The 21,735-nt window shown below is 36.8% G+C and overlaps 1 protein-coding gene across 1 annotated transcript in view; it reads left to right on the top strand.

Moving 5' to 3' along the window:
• RAB3GAP2 (RAB3 GTPase activating non-catalytic protein subunit 2) overlaps positions 1-21,735 on the top strand; it is a 63,467-nt gene that overhangs the window by 3,077 nt on the left and 38,655 nt on the right. Inside the window, exons 2-6 of the mRNA XM_015821380.1 lie at positions 16,561-16,625; positions 16,993-17,119; positions 19,329-19,428; positions 20,686-20,733; positions 20,849-20,924. Coding sequence (XP_015676866.1) covers positions 16,561-16,625; positions 16,993-17,119; positions 19,329-19,428; positions 20,686-20,733; positions 20,849-20,924 — 416 coding nt within the window. The remainder of the gene's footprint in view (positions 1-16,560; positions 16,626-16,992; positions 17,120-19,328; positions 19,429-20,685; positions 20,734-20,848; positions 20,925-21,735) is intronic.

Below are 21,735 nucleotides of genomic sequence, written 5' to 3'. Positions count from 1 at the left end.
GGAGATTGGTATTTAATTTAGGGAAAGTGTCTGGAGAATAGCTTCTACAATTCTTTTTACCTCTGCTGTATATCATATGGCCAAAACAATAGTAGGGAGGCTTAGAATGAGGAATTGGCAACTTTTTGAGAAGCTGCCCAACTTCCTCTTTCATATGGATGTATTGGGAAACATTTTCCTAAATCCAGCTCATTTTCAATTTATTTCTCTTGCATGCTTCTTTCTGCACACCAATTTTACTTCTGTTCTGCTAGATTTTGGAAGAATTTACTTATTTATTTAGTAAATGTATATGCTACCCATCTAGCCTCAAGGCGACTCTAGGCTGCTTACAATGTAAAAACAAGTTTATAACTTGAAATGTTAAAATAATAACATTAACGTTGGTTTAAAATTAACGAGTTGGGAAGGAAGGGAACCAGATACATGGGGAAGAGATGGGAACTTATCTTAATTCATTAACCATCTCCAGGATGACATGCCCACATTGGGCTCCCAGGCCAATTGGCAGAGCCAGGTCTTTAGGCCTTTTTGGAAGTCAAAAAGGTTGGGTATGGATCTCACCTTGGGGATAAGAGCCATGGCACAAATGACTTTTCTCCTGGACTCCGCCAGCCAGAATTCCTTGACTGATGGAGTCAGTAGCATGTCCCTTCTGCTAGCACTGGTGGGGTGGGCCAATCCCATTGGGGTGGGACGGTTCCTCAGATAGCCTGGACATGTTATGAAGAACTTTAAAAGGTGATAACCAATATTTTGAATTGAACCTGGAAGCAAACTAGCAGCCAGTGCAGCTTGTAAAACAGTGGTGTAACATGGACCTCACTTGAGATCCCAAGAATCATCCTGCTGGTGGACAAATGGTTAGGCAAACAGTCTTCTGAGACCCTTTACATAATTTAATTTGGTAAGAAAATTGGCTTTAGATAAAAGATTTATAAAAATGGTTTTAAAGAAACCCCCGACCCTCCGGGGGTCTTCGAGACCGCCTCCTGCCGCAGATTACCTCCCATCGGCCTGTACGCTCCCACAGAGTGGGTCTCCTCAGGGTGCCGTCGGCCAGACAGTGCCGGCTGGCGACCCCAAGGGGGAGGGCCTTCTCTGTGGGAGCTCCCACCCTCTGGAATGAACTACCCCCAGAGATCAGGGTGATCCCTGATCTCCCTTCCTTCCGCCGCGCCCTTAAGACATGGTTATTCCAGCTTGCGGGACTGGCCTAGGGGAAATTTTTAGTGGGGGTTTTAAAATAATTTTAAATTACTTAGACCAATTATTAATATTTGTTTTTTAATCAAGTTTTAATCTGTAGCTTTGGTATTTTGTATTTTTATCTGGTTGTTAGCCGCCCTGAGTCCGCAAGGAGAAGGGCGGGATATAAATATAAACAATAAATAAATAAATAAAATAAATGAGGAAAATTGAAAAACTTAAAAGACCATGCTTGTTTAAACTGCTTTTTAACTTGTGACATAGATTTAATATTCAGTGAAGAAACACCCACATACTAAAAGCAACTAAGCTGTTGAAATAGCTGTTTAATTTTTGCCATTATGCATTATATGGAACAGTGCTACTTCCTTAGCAAATTTCATGCTATTTTAATGAATTGAATTACTATGACATGATTGGTGTTATGAAGCTTTAGAAAATCATCCAGGTTACATAATTTGGGAGTTGGATAGTTTCAAATACTACTTCAATCACTTCATAAACATTATTTTTACCTGGATCAACATCTTATTTTCTCTTCAGTATATTTTTAGATTATTGCAGTATACATAGAAATTGATGAAGCAAACCTTGAAAGCCTAAGGGTGCTTAAGAATATACTTAAATATAGTATTTGTAATTTTCCTCTTCACTTTTTGTAGCTTTTGAGTGACACTAATGAATCATAAGATGCTTGTGTTCAAATTATGATTGGACGAGCAGTATGGTTCATTTTGTCAATTTCTAAAATAAAAAATATGAAAAATATTTACTCAGAATTTTGTTATGCAGATATGCTGTAGTTTCCATTCTATAGCTAGAAGGATTTTAGTGATCCTTAAAGCTTGATGTTTCAAATTAAGAATACATGTACATATTCTAAATAGCAGAAAAACAGATTGATTTATAAATCTTTATAACTTAATGTTGCTTAATATAAGGGACACTTTATTTTTATTTTCAAAGCCATAGTTTTTATCTATGTTCCTCCTTAAATCTGTTTCTTCATGTAGCATAAAGCAAATTGATCAGAGAGGCTTTCTAGGTTTGCTTCATTAATTTCTATATATACTGCAATAATCTAAAATGTTGAAGGGAAAATAAGTTGATCCATGTAAACATAATGTTTATAAAGTAATTGAAATCACTACATAATCAGATTTGTGTTGTTATCACGTTTAAAGGTGAATGACTCATTTAGCTATGGGGATCCGTTCAGTAAACTGCCTTCAGTGCGAATCTAAAAGGAATATTGTAGTATATCAGAAGCAAGTTATTTTTCTTCTATGAAACAGTAGGTTCTGTTCCTATAAAGAAATATATTAAGGCTGTTTTGTTTTGAAACAGTCTGGGTATGAAATGCGTTGTCTTAAGTATTTCGTAACATTCCAACCATCTTCCTCAACGATTTGGACGAGGGGATAGATGGGAAACTCATCAAGTTTGCAGATGACACCAAGCTGGCAGGAATAGCCAACACTCCAGAAGATAGGCTTAAGATACAGGAGGATCTGGACAGACTTTAACACTGGGTGCTATCTAACAAAATGAAATTCAGTAGTGAAAAAAGTAAGATTATACATTTAGGTAAGAAAAAACAAATGTACAGGTATAGTATAGGTGGTACCTTGCTCAATAGTAGTAACTGTGAGAGGGATCTCGGAGTCCTAGTGGACAATCACTTAGATATGAGCCAGCAGTGTGCTGCAGCTGGCAAAAAAGCCAACATAGTGTTAGGCTGCATTAACAGAGGGATAGAATCAAGATCATGTGAAGTATTAATACCACTTTATAATGCCTTGGTAAGGCCACACTTGGAATACTGCATCCAGTTTTGGTCACCACGATGTAAAAAAGATGTTGAGACTCTAGAAAGAGTACAGAGAAGAGCAACAAAGATGATTAAAGAATTGGAGGCTAAAACATATAAGGAATGGTTGCTGGAATTGGGTATGTCTAGTTTAATGAAGAGAAGGATGAGGGGGGACCTGACAGCAGTGTACCAATATCTCAGGGGCTTCCACAAAGAAGAGGGAGTCAAGCTATTCTCTAAAGTGCCTGAAGGCAGGACAAAAAGCAATGGATGGAAACTAATCAAGGAGAGAAGCAACCTAGAACTAAGGAGAAACTTCCTGACAGAACAATTAACCAGTGGAACAACCTGCCTCTAGAAGCGGTGAATGCTCCAACACTAGAAGTTTTTAAGAAGAGACTGGACAGCCATGAAATGGTATAGGGTTTCCTGCCTGAGCAGGGGCTTGGACTAGATGACCTCCAAGGTCCCTTCCAACTTTATTATTATTAAATGTTTTGAGACATTGAGTTTGAAATGCTTCCAAAATGCTGAAAGAGCTGGTATTGTACTTGAGACTGGAAGTTTTGCAAAATTTCACATTTTGAAATTAAATGGTTGCACATGCTGCGCATATCAATTTTAGTCTTCTTGCATAGACATTAATATTATTAAAAAACTAGGCTTCCGGTTAGGCATCGCGGCGTGATGGATACAGGAAGACGGGGCTCCGTCTTCCATGTGTGGCCAGTCAGAAGCTGCTGACAGCTGAAGAAATAAGTACTAACAAGCAACTTTTGAGCAACATGGATGGAACTGAGTGAGACCTTATCCTCTCTTTATGACTTTAAGACTTTTTCCTGGAAAAAAACGCCAATGAGAGAGGAAAGGGAAATTTCTGCCCCATTCCCTCAGGAAAAGAAAAGCGGCGAACTAATTGCTTGGCAGAAAACAGAAAATTACAAGATTAATTTGGAATCAATACAGGTATATAGCTTTGAAATTTGGGGACTAAAAGTGCTTTTGAGACTTTTTTTAGAAAAGAGACTTGAAAAGCTTGCAATATAAGTTTGGATTTAAAAAGCTGGAAGGTGGCATCAACGACATCTAGTGGTGAACCACGGCACTACAATCTATTATGCTTAAACAAAATTTGGCTTGAAGACCAGACTCAAATAAGACTTTTGTTGTCCTTGGAAACTTTGACTTTTGAAGACTGCAGCTGGGAAACAGGAAAAAAAAACACCTCTTGGGCTGCTTTTCTGTGTGGCAGAGACGATAAAGTATTTTGAAACTGGCCTGCCTGGATTACAAATACAAATATTAACTGACTTTTAGAGCTGTGTCATGGAACTATTTCCCTGTAGAAAATACATGCATTACTGATTGAGATGATGGAATACTTTGTATTATAAACCTTTGATTGATGAACAACTTTTAATTGCTTTTTTCTCTCTGGACAGAAAGAATATGTTTTTCATTGGAGAGAAAAACTTGAATTTTGTTTAGGGGAGGCTTAAGGACAGACTGATAGGCTGGCTTGATAATTTGGAGTTCAAATGACAATTGACTGAAACTTTTTAAATCCCTAAATAGATTGGACTATAAAGACCACATACAAAAACAAAATGGATGTTCCATACTTAGCCTTAAATGGTAATAAACCATCCCTAACACTTGTCTTCAAAGCTCCCAGCTTGACATACCAACAAAAAAATGTTGATGAATCTCGGAAATAAATTCTTTCTATATTGAAATCAATAGAAGAGACAATTGCCTTAGCTCATGATGAGACTAAAATAATGCAAAGGAGATAAAAGAACAATTTTCTAATCTAAACCTACAAATTCAGAAAATGACTACAAAGAAGGAACTAGTAACCCAGAAAATAGAAGGAGAATTAGAGGAAGCAGATTCAAAGATGGAGGACCTAAAGGAAGGAATCAACAGACAGACTCAGACAAAAGAAGAATTAAAAGACGTAGCGATAATACCAGAAATGGAAAAGATATCTTACTTGTCAAGATCTCAGAACACATTTGAGGATAAGGAAGAAGAGCTGATCGAACGGAAGAAAAAGCTGTTAGGAGAATTGTGGAAAATTGGAGAAGGAGGGAGACTGTTTAATGAATATAAATGGACTGAGTGTTTATAATTGTCTTTCTTATTCCAAACAATATTCACAAAAATAGAGGAAGAACTACTTGATAATTCAAATGCATTGACTTGGAAAGTTAGTTGGCAAAGGAAGAAAGCTAGAGTAAGACTGAAGAAAATAGAGATTTTGACCCATTAGATGGGATATTATATCGTTAAATAGATGTTTGAACATGGTTAAGAGAATAGATAATTGTTAGAAATAAAAGTATTATTATAACTAGAAAGATAGGATCTGCAACTAGAATATTATATTTTGGTATGAGAAGGGAAATATGAAAATGCTAAGAGGGTCTGAATAAGGGAAGCTTTTGGTTCCCCAAATATAATTTATTATGAGAAAACTATAAGCGATAGAGACACTTTGAACATTGATGGGAAATCAAAATTAAAAAATAGTGGGAAAAACAGGATATTGATTGAACAAATGGATTTTAAGTGCAAATGCAATTGAGATATGTTTTGGTTAGAAAAGTTATTTTAAATTGAAACTATTGATATTATGTATAATATTAGAAAAATGTGATAAAGATGTTGATATTCAATTGTATATGTATTAATAGCAATAAGAATTGTATTTGCCTAGTGTGGAAAAATGTATACCACCGGAAAAAGAGAGGAAGCACTGGATGGTGTAGTATTGGATCTAGATTGAGGAAGTTAATATGTACCACTGAATTACTAATGGACCCAGCCAACACATTGTTTGTTAAGTACTTATGATTGCAAAATTAGAAAATAAAATATTTATAAAAAAAGATTATTCAAAAACTAGCTTGAAATAGATAAAATGATTAGTATGCAGATGGAAATAAAAGAGAGCCTAGTTAAGGTGCTAGAGCAGGAGCAGAAACCCCAGTTCTAATCTTCCTTTGGGGTGAAGACTACTGGGTGACTTTGGGCCAATTGCTGTCTCACTGTTCTAAACAAGGAAGTTAAAAAACATCCCAGAAAAAGACAGTGGCAAACCACTTTTGCAGTGTTGCCAAGAAAACCTCATGGACCTATCCATGAAGTAGTCAGGAGTCAAGATTAACTCAAAAGAAACCAAGAGAAAGAAAGAGAAAGAGAGAGAGAGAATATATTTCTGATCCCTGCTATCTAAAAGATGCTCACAAACAAACTCCTAGAATTCCATACACACACACACACAAAACAAAATGCCACATACATCTTGAGCCCCCTCGAACTCTGCACCCTTTCCGATCACCATCCTTATGAAAAAAGCTTTCAGAGGCTCTGCCCTGCAGAAAACCAGATGAGTGCAATTCTCTGGATGAAGTTGGACTCTATGGAACAGATCAGATTGTTGCTGTTGTACTGCTCTCTCTGATGCACAACATTGTCCTTGCTTAAGCTGCTGGATTTCCATTGCTGGGCTGGTGCTTGGGACCCTGAGGCTCCTGGTTGTGAGGAACTTCAATTTACTACCTAATGACATTGAGTCCAGGGCAGGTCAGGAGTTGCTGGCAATCATGGACCTGTCCCGTGTCATTTTAGGCCTGATGTATCCTGAGGGTTAAACATTACATCTGGTTTTTGTTTCAGGGTAGTTGAGACATGTTCGGGTTTTAAATGGTGTTATTTGCCATTATCCCATTGCCATGGTCAGATTGCTCTGATTGCTTTTTGACTCACTTGTGCCCCCTATCTTGAAGGGGTGTGTGTGAGGCCTGTTAAGTTGGCTTGCCCCAGGTGTCTAATAAATGCATGGATCTTATGGGCAGTTCAGCTGAGGCCTTAGTTACAGCCTACAATGGGCGTGGGACTTTTAGATCAATTTGTTCATATGGAGCCTCTGCCCCTGCATTGATCCCAGGACACACCTTGGTTCTCTAAGGAGCTCTAGAAAATGAGTTGGAGATAATGCCTGGAGCATCATTGGAGAAAGATAAAGACTGAATCCATCTCATGTTAGGGATTACAGTGTGGTCATAGGCAATGAAATATTCTTTGTTTTCTGTTGAAATTGTATGTACTGATAGTTGCATGACAGTCTTTTAAGGTTTGACCAAGTAAGATATTGTAGTTAGCTGGAGCAAATTTAATTCTGTGCCTCCTGAAGAACAGTCAAAGTTTTCTAGTCTGTAATCTTGACCATCTGCTTGCTAGATCTAGGTCTCCTCTGGATAGTTAAAACCGCCCCTGTGGTGACCTATAATTGGATTTTTGCAATGATGTCAATTTCCTTGAGTGAAGGATTAGCCCCTTGGGCCTTGAAATAGGCTTTGGTATGTCATTTCATCAAGAAGTCGTCATTGAATTCAATGGTCCTGGACAATTATCATCCAGTCTTTAACCTTTCCTTCTTTGGAAAGGTTGTAGACAGGTTCAGCTTCAGAGGACCTGGAAGAAATGGGTTGTTTGAATCCGTTTCTGTCAGCCTTTGTGCATCTAGAAATGTTTTTACAACTAGTAACCAAAGGTAAATGTACCCTATGGAAGAGACATGGCAATCTTCAGTTAAGTTGTAAATAACTTTTTATTGCTTGTATCACTTTATACAACAGGTTGAAACTGCTTCACATGTCACAATGCATGACTGAACCTATGTTATTAATATAAAAATGTGCATAGATTATCTCTCATACTTTTATTCTCGGTTTAGGTAATTATAAGGTATGGGGTGCCTCAGGGGTCGGTCCTCTCCCCCCTTTTGTTCAATATTTATGTAAAGCCGCTGGGGGAGATCATTCGTGGCTTTGGGGTGGATTTCCATCAGTACGCTGATGATACGCAGCTGTACATTTCCACCCCAGGCCACCCCAACGATGCCCTTGATGTGATGACCCGTTGCCTGGAGGCCGTACGGGTCTGGATGNGGAGATTGGTATTTAATTTAGGGAAAGTGTCTGGAGAATAGCTTCTACAATTCTTTTTACCTCTGCTGTATATCATATGGCCAAAACAATAGTAGGGAGGCTTAGAATGAGGAATTGGCAACTTTTTGAGAAGCTGCCCAACTTCCTCTTTCATATGGATGTATTGGGAAACATTTTCCTAAATCCAGCTCATTTTCAAATTTATTTCTCTTGCATGCCTCTTTCTGCACACCAATTTTACTTCTGTTCTGCTAGATTTTGGAAGAATTTACTTATTTATTTAGTAAATGTATATGCTACCCATCTAGCCTCAAGGCGACTCTAGGCTGCTTACAATGTAAAAACAAGTTTATAACTTGAAATGTTAAAATAATAACATTAACGTTGGTTTAAAATTAACAAGTTGGGAAGGAAGGGAACCAGATACATGGGGAAGAGATGGGAACTTATCTTAATTCATTAACCATCTCCAGGATGACATGCCCTCATTGGGCTCCCAGGCCAATTGGCAGAGCCAGGTCTTTAGGCCTTTTTGGAAGTCAAAAAGGTTGGGTATGGATCTCACCTTGGGGATGAGAGCCATGGCAGAAATGACTTTTCTCCTGGACTCCGCCAGCCAGAATTCCTTGACTGATGGAGTCAGCAGCATGTCCCTTCTGCTAGCACTGGTGGGGTGGGCCAATCCCATTGGGGTGAGACGGTTCCTCAGATAGCCTGGACATGTTAAGAACTTTAAAAGGTGATAACCAATATTTTGAATTGAACCTGGAAGCAAACTAGCAAACATTGCAGCTTGTAAAACAGTGGTGTAACATGGACCTCACTCGAGATCCCAAGAATCATCCTGCTGGTGGACAAATGGTTAGGCAAACAGTCTTCTGAGACCTTTTACATAATTTAATTTGGTAAGAAAATTGGCTTTAGATAAAAGATTTATAAAAATGGTTTTAAAGAAATGATTCATAGAATGAGGAAAATTGAAAAACTTAAAAGACCATGCTTGTTTAAACTGCTTTTTAACTTGTGACATAGATTTAATATTCAGTGACGAAACACCCACATACTAAAAGCAACTAAGCTGTTGAAATAGCTGTTTAATATTTGCCATTATGCATCATATGGAACAGTGCTACTTCCTTAGCAAATTTCATGCTATTTTAATGAATTGAATTACTATGACATGATTGGTATTATAAAGCTTTAGAAAATCATCCAGGTTACATAATTTGGGAGTTGGATAGTTTCAAATACTACTTCAATCACTTCATAAACATTATATTTACCTGGATCAACATCTTATTTTCCCTTCAATATATTTTTAGATTATTGCAGTATACATAGAAATTGATGAAGCAAACCATGAAAGCCTAAGGGTGCTTAAGAATATACTTAAATATAGTATTTGTAATTTTCCTCTTCACTTTTCGTAGCTTTTGAGTGACACTAATTATTATTATTATTAATTATTAATAATAATAATAATAATAAAGTTGGAAGGGACCTTGGAGGTCATCTAGTCCAACCCACTGCTCAGGCAGGAAACCCTATACCATTTCAGACAATCATAAGATGCTTGTGTTCAAATTATGATTGGACGAGCAGTATAGTTCATTTTGTCAATTTCTAAAATAAAAAAATATGAGAAATATTTACTCAGAATTTTGTTATGCAGATATGCTGTAGTTTCCATTCTATAGCAAGAAGGATTTTAGTGATCCTTAAAGTTTGATGTTTCAAATTAAGAATACATGTACATATTCTAAATAGCAGAAAAACAGATTGATTTATAAATCTTTATAACTTAATGTTGCTTAATATAAGGGACACTTTATTTTTATTTTCAAAGCCATAGTTTTTATCTATGTTCCTCCTCAAATCTGTTTCTTCATGTAGCATAAAGCAAATTGATCAGAGAGGCTTTCTAAGTTTGCTTCATTAATTTCTATATATACTGCAATAGTCTAAAATGTTGAAGGGAAAATAAGAGGTTGATCCATGTAAACATAATGTTTATAAAGTAATTGAAATCACTACATAATCAGATTTGTGTTGTTATCACGTTCAAAGAGGAATGATTCATTCAGCTATGGGGATCCGTTCAGTAAACTGCCTTCAGTGCGAATCTAAAAGGAATATTGTAGTATATCAGAAGCAAGTTATTTTTCTTCTATGAAACAGTAGGTTCTGTTCCTATAAAGAAATATATTAAGGCTGTTTTGTTTTGAAACAGTCTGGGTGTGAAATGTGTTGTATTAAGTATTTTGTAACATTCCAACCATCTTCATCAACAATTTGGATGAGGGGATAGGTGGGGAACTCATCAAGTTTGCAGACAACACCAAGCTGGCAGGAATAGCCAACACTCCAGAAGATAGGCTTAAGATACAGGAGGATCTGGACAGACTTGAACACTGGGTGCTATCTAACAAAATGAAATTCAATAGTGAAAAAAGTAAGGTTCTACATTTAGGCAAGAAAAAACAAATGTACAGATATAGTAGAGGTGGTACCTTGCTCAATAGTAGTAACTGTGAGAGGGATCTTGGAGTCCTAGTGGACAATCACTTAGATATGAGCCAGCAGTGTGCTGCAGCTGCCAAAAAAGCCAACACAGTGTTAGGCTGCATTAACAGAGGGATAGAATCAAGATCATGTGAAGTATTAATACCACTTTACAATGCCTTGGTAAGGCCACACTTGGAGTACTGCATCCAGTTTTGGTCGCCACAATGTAAAAAAGACGTTGAGACTCTAGAAAGAGTACAGAGAAGAGCAACAAAGATGATTAAAGGATTGGAGGCTAAAACATATAAGGAACGGTTGCTGGAATTGGGTATGTCTAGTTTAACGAAGAGAAGGACAAGTGGGGACATGATAGCAGTGTACCAATATCTCAGGGGCTTCCACAAAGAAGAGGGAGTCAAGCTATTTTCCAAAGCGCCTGGAGGCAGGACAAGAAGCAACGGATGGAAACTAATCAAGGAGAGAAGCAACCTAGAACTAAGGAGAAACTTCCTGACAGAACAATTAACCAGTGGAACAACCTGCCTCCAGAAGCGGTGAATGCTACGACACTAGAAGTTTTTAAGAAGAGACTGGATAGCCATTTGTCTGAAATGGTATAGGGTTTCCTGCCTGAGCAGGGGGTTGGACTAGATGACCTCCAAGGTCCCTTCCAACTTTATTATTATTATTATTAAATGTTTTGAGACATTGAGTTTGAAATGCTTCCAAAATGCTGAAAGAGCTGGTATTGTAGTTGAGACTGGAAGTTTTGCAAAATTTCACGTTTTGAAATTAAATGGTTGCACATTGCGCATATCAGTTTTAGTCTTCTTGCATAGACATTAAGTTTATTAAAAAACTAGGCTTCCGGTTAGGCATCGCGGTGTGATGGATGCAGGAAGACGGGGCTCTGTCTTCCACGTGTGGCCAGTCAGAAGCTGCTGACAGCCGAAGAAATAAGTATTAACAAGCAACTTTTGAGCAACGGGAATGGAACTGGGTGAGACTTTATCCTCTCTTTGTGACTTTTAAGACTTTTTCCTGGAAAAAACCGCCAATGAGAGGGAAGGGAAATTTCTGCCCCGCTCCCTCAGGAAAAGAAAAGCGACGAACTAATTGCTTGGGGGAAAACAGAAAATTACAAGATTAATTTGGAATCAATACAGCTTTGAAATTTGGGGACTAAAAGTGTTTTTGAGACTTTTTTAGAAAAGAGACTTGAAAAGCTTGCAATGTAAGTTTGGATTTAAAAAGCTGGAAGATGGCATCAACGACATCTAGGGGTGAACCACGGCACTACAATCTATTATGCTTAAACAAAACTTGGCTTGAAACCCAGACTCAGATAAGACTTTTGTTGTCCTTGGAAACTTTGACTTTTGAAGACTGCAGCTGGGAAAAGGAAAAAAAAAAGACCTCTTGGGCTGCTTGTCTGTGTGGCAGAGATGATAAAGTATTTTGAAACTGGCCTGCCTGGATTACAAATACAAATATTAACTGACTTTTAGAGCTGTGTCATGGAACTATTTCCCTGTAGAAGATACATGCATTACTGATTGAGATGATGGAATACTTTGAATTATAAACCTTTGATTGATGAACAACTTTTAATTGCTTTTTTCTCTCTGGACAGGAAGGATATGTTTTTCATTGGAGAGAAAAACTTGAATTTTGTTTAGGGGAGGCTTAAGGACGGACTGATAGGCTGGCTTGATAATTTGGAGTTCAAATGACAATTGACTGAAACTTTTTAAATCCCTAAATAGATTGGACTATAAAGACCACATACAAAAACAAAATGGATGTTCCATACTTAGCCTTAAATGGTAATAAACCATCCCTAACACTTGTCTTCAAAGCTCCCAGCTTGACATACCAACAAAAAAATGTTGATGAATCTCGGAAATAAATTCTTTCTATATTGAAATCAATAGAAGAGACAATAGAAGAGACAATTGCCTTAGCTCATGATGAGACTAAAATAATGCAAAGGAGATAAAAGAACAATTTTCTAATCTAAACCTACAAATTCAGAAAATGACTACAAAGAAGGAACTAGTAACCCAGAAAATAGAAGGAGAATTAGAGGAAGCGGATTCAAAGATGGAGGACCTAAAGGAAGGAATCAACAGACAGACTCAGACAAAAGAAGAATTAAAAGATGTAGCGATACCAGAAATGGAAAAGATATCTTACTTGTCAAGATCTCAGAACACATTTGAGGATAAGGAAGAAGAGCTGATCGAACGGAAGAAAAAGCTGTTAGGAGAATTGTGGAAAATTGGAGAAGGAGGGAGACTGTTTAATGAAAATAAACGGACTGAGCGTTTATAATTCTTATTCCAAACAATATACACAAAAATAGAGGAAGAACTACTTGATAATTCAAATGCATTGACTTAGAAAGTTAGTTGGCAAAGGAAGAAAGCTAGAGTAAGATTGAAGAAAATAGAGATTTTGACCTATTAAATGGGATATTATATCGTTAAATAGATGTTTGAACATGGTTAAGAGAATAGATAATTGTTAGAAATAAAAGTATTATTATAACTAGAAAGATAGGATCTGCAACTAGAATATTATATTTTGGTATGAGAAGGGAAATATGAAAATGCTAAGAGGGTCTGAATAAGGGAAGCTTTTGGTTCCCCAAATATAATTTATTATGAGAAAACTATAAGCGATAGAGACACTTTGAACATTGATGGGAAATCAAAATTAAAAAATAGTGGGAAAAACAGGATATTGATTGAACAAATGGATTTTAAGTGCAAGTGCAATTAAGATATGTTTTGGTTAGAAAAGATATTTTAAACTGACACTATTGATATTATGTATAATATTAGAAAAATGTGATAAAGATATTGATATTCAATTGTATATGTATTAATAGCAATAAGAATTGTATTTGCCTAGTGTGGAAAAATGTATACCACTGGAAAAAGAGAGGAAGCACTGGAGAGTGTAGTATTGGATCTAGATTAAGAAAGTTAATATGTACCACTGAATTACTAATGGACCCAGACAACACATTGTTTGTTAAGTACTTATGATTGCAAAATTAGAAAATTAATAAAATATTTATAAAAAAAGATTATTCAAAAACTAGCTTGAAATAAATAAAATGATTAGTATGCAGATGGAGATAAAAGAGAGCCTAGTTAAGGTGCTAGAGCAGGAGCAGAAACCCCACTTCTAATCTTCTTTTAGGGGTGAAGACTACTGGGTGACTTTGGGCCAATTGCTGTCTCACTGTCCTAAACAAGGAAGTTAAAAAACACCCCAGAAAAAGACAGTGGCAAACCACTTTTGCAGTGTTGCCAAGAAAACCTCATGGACCTATCCATGAAGTAGTCAGGAGTCAAGATTAACTCAAAAGAAACCAAGAGAAAGAAAGAGAAAGAGAGAGAGAGAGAGAGAATATATTTCTGAACCCTGCTATCTAAAAGATGCTCACAAACAAACTCCTAGAATTCCATACACACACACACAAAACAAAATGCCACATACATCTTGAACCTCCTCGAACTCTGCATCCTTTCCTATCACCATCCTTATGAAAAAAGCTTTCAGAGGCTCTGCCCTGCAGAAAACCAGATGAGTGCAATTCTCTTGATGAAGTTGGACTCTGTGGAACAGATCCGATTGTTGCTGTTGTACTGCTCTCTAGTGCTGCACAACATTGTCCTTGCTTAAGCTGCTGGATTTCCATTGCTGGGCTGGTGCTTGGGACCCTGAGGCTCCTGGTTTTGAGGAACTTCAATTTACTACCTAATGACATTGAGTCCAGGGCAGGTCAGGAGTTGCTGGCAATCATGGATCTGTCCCGTGTCATTTTAGGCCTGATGTATCCTGAGGATTAAACGTTACATCTGGTTTTTGTTTCAGGGTAGTTGAGACATGTTTGGGTTTTAAATGGTGTTATTTGCCATTATCCCATTGCCATGGTCAGATTGCTCTGATTGCTTTTTGACTCACTGGTGCCCCCTATCTTGAAGGGGGGGGTGAGGCCTGTTAAGTTGGCTTGCCCCAGGTGTCTAATAAATGCATGGATCTTATGGGCAGTTCAGCTGAGGCATTAGTTACAGCCTACAATGGGCATGGGACTTTTAGATCAATTTGTCCATATGGAGCCTCTGCCCCTGCATTGATCCCAGGACACACCTTGGTTCTCTAAGGAGCTCCAGGAAATGAGCTGGAGATAATGCCTGGAGCATCATTGGAGAAAGATAAAGACTGAATCCATCTCATGTTAGGGATTACAGTGTGGTCATAGGCAATGAAATATTCTTTGTTTTCTGTTGAAATTATACGTACTGATATGCATGACAGTCTTTTATTTATTTATTTATTTATTTAAATTTGTATACTGCCCTATCTCCCTTACGGGACTCAGGGCGGTGAACAGGCGATAATAAAAATCACAATAAATATACTCAAATTTCTATTCTAAAATCAAATTAAATAAAGGCCTGCTCTAAAATACCCCATATAAAACCTTTACTAAAACATAATTAAGACTATGCCAGGCCGGCCGCACGGAATAGATGGGTTTTCAGGGCTCGGCGAAAAAGGCGCAGGTCCACAGTTGTACGTAGGTCGGGGGGTAGGTCATTCCAGAGGGCAGGAGCTGCCATAGAGAAGGCTCTCCCCCTGGGGGTCGCCAGCCGGCATTGACTGGCCGATGGCACCCTAAGGAGGCCCTCTCTGTGGGAGCGGACTGGTCGAAGGGAGGTATTTGGTAGGAGGCGGTCTTGCCTCCTACCAAATTTTAACGTTTGACCAAGTAAGATCTTGTAGTTAGCTGGAGCAAGTTTAATTCTGTGCCTCCTGAAGAACAGTCAAAGTTTTCTAGTCTGTAATCTTGACCATCTGCTTGCTAGATCTAGGTCTCCCCTGGATAGTTAAAACCGCCCCTGTGGTGACCTGTAGTTGGGTCTTTGCAATGATGTCAATTTCTTTGAGTGAAGGATTAGCCCCTTGGGCCTTGAAATAGGCTTTGGTATGTCATTTCATCAAGAAGTCGTCATTAAATTAAATGGTCCTGGACAATTATCATCCAGCCTTTAATCCTTCCTCCTTTGGAAAAGTTGTAGACAGGGTTCAGCATCAGAGGACCTGGAAGAAATGGGTTGTTTGAATCCGTTTCTGTCAGCCTTTGTGCATCTAGAAATGTTTTTACAACTAGTAACCAAAGGTAAATGTACCCTATGAAAGAGACATGGCACTTCTTAAATTAAGTTGTAAATAACTTTTTATTGCTTGTATCACTTTATACAACAGGTTGAAACTGCTTCACATGTCACAATGCATGACTGAACCTATGTTATTAATATAAAAATGTGCATAGATTATCTCTCATACTTTTATTCTCGGTTTAGATAATTATAAGGTATTCTAGCATTTCTGCTAGGAATTTCTGGCATTTTTAGAGCATTATTGTTATTCAAATAATAATCACATTTTCATATATACTGGGATGCAGCATTTTATTTTAGCACATGTAACTGATGGCTCTGATTTGCTAAACTAAACTAGGTTTTGTAAATATAGGTAAATCATCAAACTGGGAAGAAGAGAATTGGAGTTCCTGGGATGAAGCAGAAACTCAAGACCCTGTAAGCTTCTTTATTTACTATTTATTTACCATTATGTTAATTATATTTTTTATAAATAAGCTTGATATCTATATCAAAATAATTTGAATAATCCATTAAAAACTCTGANAGTATTTTAATCGGAAACACAGCTGGTAATATTTGGTTTTAATTCGGCTTTTATCGGGGTTTATTTTTTTGTATTTTTGTATTTTGTATTTTTTGTATTTTGTGTATATTATTTGTTTTTAATATGCTGTGAACCGCCCTGAGTCCTATGGGAGAAGGGCGGTATACAAATTAAAATAATAATAATAATAATAATAATTTCTGCTAGGAATTTCTGGCATTTTTAGAGCATTGTTGTTATTCAAATAATAATCACATTTTCATATATACTGGGATGCAGCATTTTATTTTAGCACATGTAACCCGATGGCTCTGATTTGCTAAACTAAACTAGGTTTTGTAAATATAGGTAAATCATCAAACTGGGAAGAAGAGAATTGGGGTTCCTGGGATGAAGCAGAAACTCAAGACCCTGTAAGCTTCTTTATTTACCATTGTGTTAATTATATTTTTTATAAATAAGCTTGATATCTATATCAAAATAATTTGGATAATACATTAAAAACTCTGAAATTCATTAATCAATTTGTAATGCATAATACATACATTTAGGTTGAATATATTGATGGCATTTGAGGATAGGTAACAATATTACAATTAATAAAACAAAGTGTATAATTTTGATAATGTTTAAATGCTTTCAACCATCCATTAAGATTGCAGTCACATTGGTAATTTGCATATTCCTTAAATGTTAATATTATTGTACTTAACTGTTTTAAATTATATATAGTTATTTTTTGCTCAGGAAAGTAGTAACTTCAATAATCATTATTTATAGGAAGAAGAAGAAGACTTAACATCTAAAACACAAACAAATTCCTGGCTTCAGGACTGTGTAATATCGTTGTCACCCGCAAATGATCTCATGGTAATAGCTCGTGAGCAGAAAGCAGTGTTTTTTGTCCGTAAGTGTTTTGTTTTATGTTACTGTATTTGAAAATATATTCTAGTAAATATCTTTAATTGAGTTTCATAAATAACATTCTGAATAAGAGTAGGTTATGATTAAAACCACATACCTTGATAGTTATTGATGTTTCTGTTTATCATAATAAATGGAGAATGATTGTTCATAATAACTATTGTATTAAAATCAATCTAGCTTTACAGACTTATCTCTGAAACTGATGTTATATCTGTGGTAGGAGGTATATTGTGAAATATATGGTATACTGTGAAATATATATAAACCTCCTCCTTTCTTGATATGTTAACCATATATATATATGATAATTAATACTGTAACTCAAGTTTTGTTAATAAATTTGAATTCCATTTTAACCCTATATTTCCCTAGCACTAGGATTAGGTAGACATTTGTTTCTCAAATAGCTTTTATTTTCTTTGAAAATGGTGGTTCCCAGGGCTTTTTTTGTCATAGAACGCCCAGAACGGAGTTCCGGCACCTTTTTGGGATGGAACCTTGTAGGGTAGGCAAGGCGGATTGTATGGCATGTGTGAGTTCCAGCACCTTTTTTTTTTTTACAAAAAAAGCACTGGTGGTTCCTATGACTTTCTTCTCTTCCTGTCTCTTGTTTTCTTTGGATGAAAAATGGTTTCATAAGTGTGTATGATTTAGAGTGGATAGGGCTCCTACACAAATCGGCAATTGATTATCTTGTTATTTGCAATGTAAATAATTGAACAAAGTGATTCACTTCTCTTAGATTGTTGAAGTTCTGTTTTCCCCCACCTCAGCTATCCATATCTATAAATGGTGATATTACAATAACTAAATTGGATGGAGTCATTGTGATGACTCACTGAATTCTCAACTGAAAGGCAACTTTTTAGAGCCCTCCTTTATCTTGAAAAGCTACTCTGGTGGCAGAGGAGATTGCAAAAGGGATGTGTATTACATAAAAATGACATCACTCAGGCTTGTATTCAATTTTATTATGGTATATTTTAATAATAGAGCAATTTGGTCTAAAAATAACCTTCCATTTCACCAGATGCTTAGACACATCAAGTTGTACCATAACTAATCTTAATATAAAATTAATTCATGACTAGACTTTAGTGAAAACTAATTACTTGCTGTTTATGATGAGCTATCTCAAACCAAGATACAAAAAAATATTTCTGTCATTCATATAAGCATTGTCTGCAATGCTTTCTTTTTTAATTCATATTTGGAGTTTACCTCTAGTCATTGACAATAATCTCAAGAAAGTGAATGTCAGTATAGTACTATTTCTATAAGCAGATATGCAAAACTTGAACGGGTAAGGTTCTTTTTAAGGATGTTGGTTGAAGCCAAATTGGAAAGTAGTATGGTGAAATTATCAAACTACATGAACTTTTATTATAGCCATTCCAGGTAGTGTTCCTGAATATCTCTCAGTAATACAGATAGTTTTTGACTTAGAACCATTTGTTTAGTGACTGTTCAAAATTACAGCTGCACTGAAAAAAGTGAGTTATGACCGTTTTTCACACTTATGACCATGGTCATGTGATCAAAATTCAGATGCTTGGCAACCAACTCATATTTATGAGTGTCCTGGGCTCATGTGATCATCTCTTACCATCTTCTGATGAGCAAAGTCAATGGGGAAGCCAGATTCATTTAATAACCATGTTACTAACTTAACACCTGCAGTGATTCACTTAATAACTGTTGCAAGAAAGGTCATAAAATGGGGTGAAATTCACATAACAGCCGTCTTGCTTTGTTCAATTTTGAGCTCAAGTGTGGTTGTAAGCCGAGGACTACCTGTATTTTAAAACTGTGTCTTGGATTCAAAGATGGCTTGCACCATGCAAAAATATTATCTTGCTACGTGATAATTTTGTTGGTTTTTCAAATTCCCCTTCTTAATGCTCCATACTATTCCAGAAGTTGGAAAAATATACAGTACATCAGGCTGCAAAGGAAGAAGAGGCAGGAAAGTCTTTTTTTTCTGCAAACAGAAATCTTTTTAGTTTGAGTTGGATCAGCACTGCCATTTTGTGTTCAGGCTAAATGTACAGATGGACTTGGATGGACTTCTTAGTTAACAAGTTATTTTTTTTCTTTTTTTTTCTAAAGTTTTTAAAAAGTTTTCTATTTTATGTGAAATTAAAATATGGCAATACTTTGTTGCCTAATTGTTTTTTTCTTCTTCTCAGCAAAATGGAAACAGAATGAAAAAGGGAAAGAAGAAATGCAATTTGCAGTTGGCTGGAGTGGCTCTCTTGGCTGGAATGGCCCTTGCAGTGTTGAAGAAATGTAAGCTTGGAAAGGAGAAGGTCTTGGGAACTCTTACTTTTGACCTTGCTGTTTTCCAATACCACATTATGATAGTATAGTTGGATAACGTCTTGCTACCTGGGCCTTGTTCTTGAAATTTTGAGAAGGGCTTGCTCCACAGTGAGAGACAGTGTAACACCATCAAACACCCACTTCTGCCTATCCAGGGTTCTTGGGAAGGACTCGATAGGCAGTCAAAAATGCCAAGTCCAGTCTGAGTATCTGGCTGACTAAGACTGCAGAGGTTGCCTAGACTGGCTGGTGGTAGAAAGGTTTCAATTCCTGCCCTCAATGAGGGGGCACAACGACATTTCTCTATTTAGTGTGCCTCTTCAGCATTTTTTTCAGTAAAGGTACTTGCCATCAATACCATGTTACTATTTCTTTTTTAAACATTTCATACTATCCATGATAAGTTTGTTTTCATGATTAGTACTCCATTTTGTCTCTTTACATGCGTGACTTGTTGAAAAAAGGACAATTGATTTAGCATTGTTAAAAACAAAGTACTGTGTGGCTTCTATTTCTTTGCACCTACTGTACATCTTCTCTGGAGTTCTTTTTCATGCACCCAAAGATGTGCACATGGTTTTGCACATTCTGTTATACAAATTTGGCATGTTGGAAAATTGTAAATCTAATCTGCTGGTAGGTTTAAAAAGTACCAAACACATAATAATGGAACAGCAAGGGACAAGACTGAATAGATAAGAATGCCGGCCTGTGTATAAATGTTTGTAATTCTGATTTTTAAAGGTATTCTTTTTGGGCCACATTCTCTGGATACCACTCTTCCACTAACTGGGTCAAAAGTAGCTGGAAAGCAGCTTGGATATATTTGTTTTCCCTCTTGAAAACTTTAGAGAATTTTTTATATCTTATGTGGAATCCCAAATATGCTTTTTTCATAAGGCAACTGGACTTCCTTGTTTTTCTTTGAAGATGTTTCCCTTCTCATCCAAGAAGCTTCTTCAGCTTTGATTGAATGGTGGGAATGGAAAGATTTATATTCCTGCAGACAGATGAATCTTTCCATTCCCCACCATCCAGTCAGAGTTGAAGAAGCTTCTTGGATGAAAAGCAAAACATCTTCAAAGAAAAACAAGAAAGTCCAATTGCCTTGTGAAAAAAGGCATCTTTGGGATAACTATGACCTGAATGACTGAAAATCTTCATAGATATCTTATGTGGAGAAATATTCTTGAAGAATTTAATATTTTTATATTTTGCTTCTAGTGAATGTGTAACCAGTGCATTGTGTATCCCTCTTGCAAGTCAAAAGAGGTAAGTGCAAACTTTTTTTAACAGTTTAATTATCTTATTAAGTCTGAACTATGCTTGTGCATTATATGAGAATAAGTTTTCATAAAATTTATTCCATGTTCTTTATATGAGACAGGAGCTCAACAGGCCGTCCTGACTGGACCTGCATTGTTGTAGGATTCACCTCTGGCTATGTCCGCTTCTATACTGAGGTACATCAGCTATTTCCTGGGTTGCTTGGCATTGTCACCTCTTTTAGAGTTTATTGTATTGTATTGTATTCTACACGAGGCTGCCTTTGGAGATTCCATGGATGTTGCAAGATACAACGGCCAGCCTTGTGATGGGGAGAACTGCTGGGGCATTCTCTGCAATGGGTGCTTGTAGGGTTTTTAGCAGAATTCAAAGTGCTAGTTTTAACCTACAAAAGAATGTAAGGCACCTAGAGTCGCCTCTGGCCAAATAGGCAACATACATACATACATACATACATACATACATACATACATACATACATAGACAGACAGACAGACAGACAGACAGACAGACAGACAGACAGACAGACAGACAGACAGGATAGATAGGATAGATAGGATAGATAGGATAGATAGACAGACAGATCTTTACATTGCTAGGTGGCCACTGAACTGCAAGATAGCCTGCATCCAACATAGCTTACCCCTCTGGTCCACATGTTCTGAAGAGTTCTGAAAGGGCAGGAAGTGGGAGGAAGGTCAGAATAAGTGTTTTTCACTTCTTGGGCTCTGATTTTTCTGGAGTAACCTTGTTTTGGAGATCTGGATGGTACCCTCTCTCCAGATATTCAGGAAGGCCATGCAGAGCTTTTACTTTTCTAGAGCTTTTAGTGGTTAAATCCGTCAGTGTGAAGAAAAAGCGTGATTTATAGTTGCAGGAGAGTGGTAGCAATGGCAGTATATTTAATGTGCCTTTTGGAGTGTTTTAATAATTGGCAATCACTATAAGCCCTATAGAAGTCATCGATGAAAATGTAGTTAATATAAT

The sequence above is a fragment of the Protobothrops mucrosquamatus genome, unplaced genomic scaffold, assembly GCF_001527695.2.
Source record: "Protobothrops mucrosquamatus isolate PMUCROS unplaced genomic scaffold, P.Mucros_1.0 scaffold1318, whole genome shotgun sequence".
Classification (NCBI taxonomy): Eukaryota; Metazoa; Chordata; class Lepidosauria; order Squamata; family Viperidae; genus Protobothrops; species Protobothrops mucrosquamatus.
The sequence above is the reverse complement of the archived record's forward strand: the minus strand, read 5'-3'. Positions and strand labels throughout refer to the sequence as shown.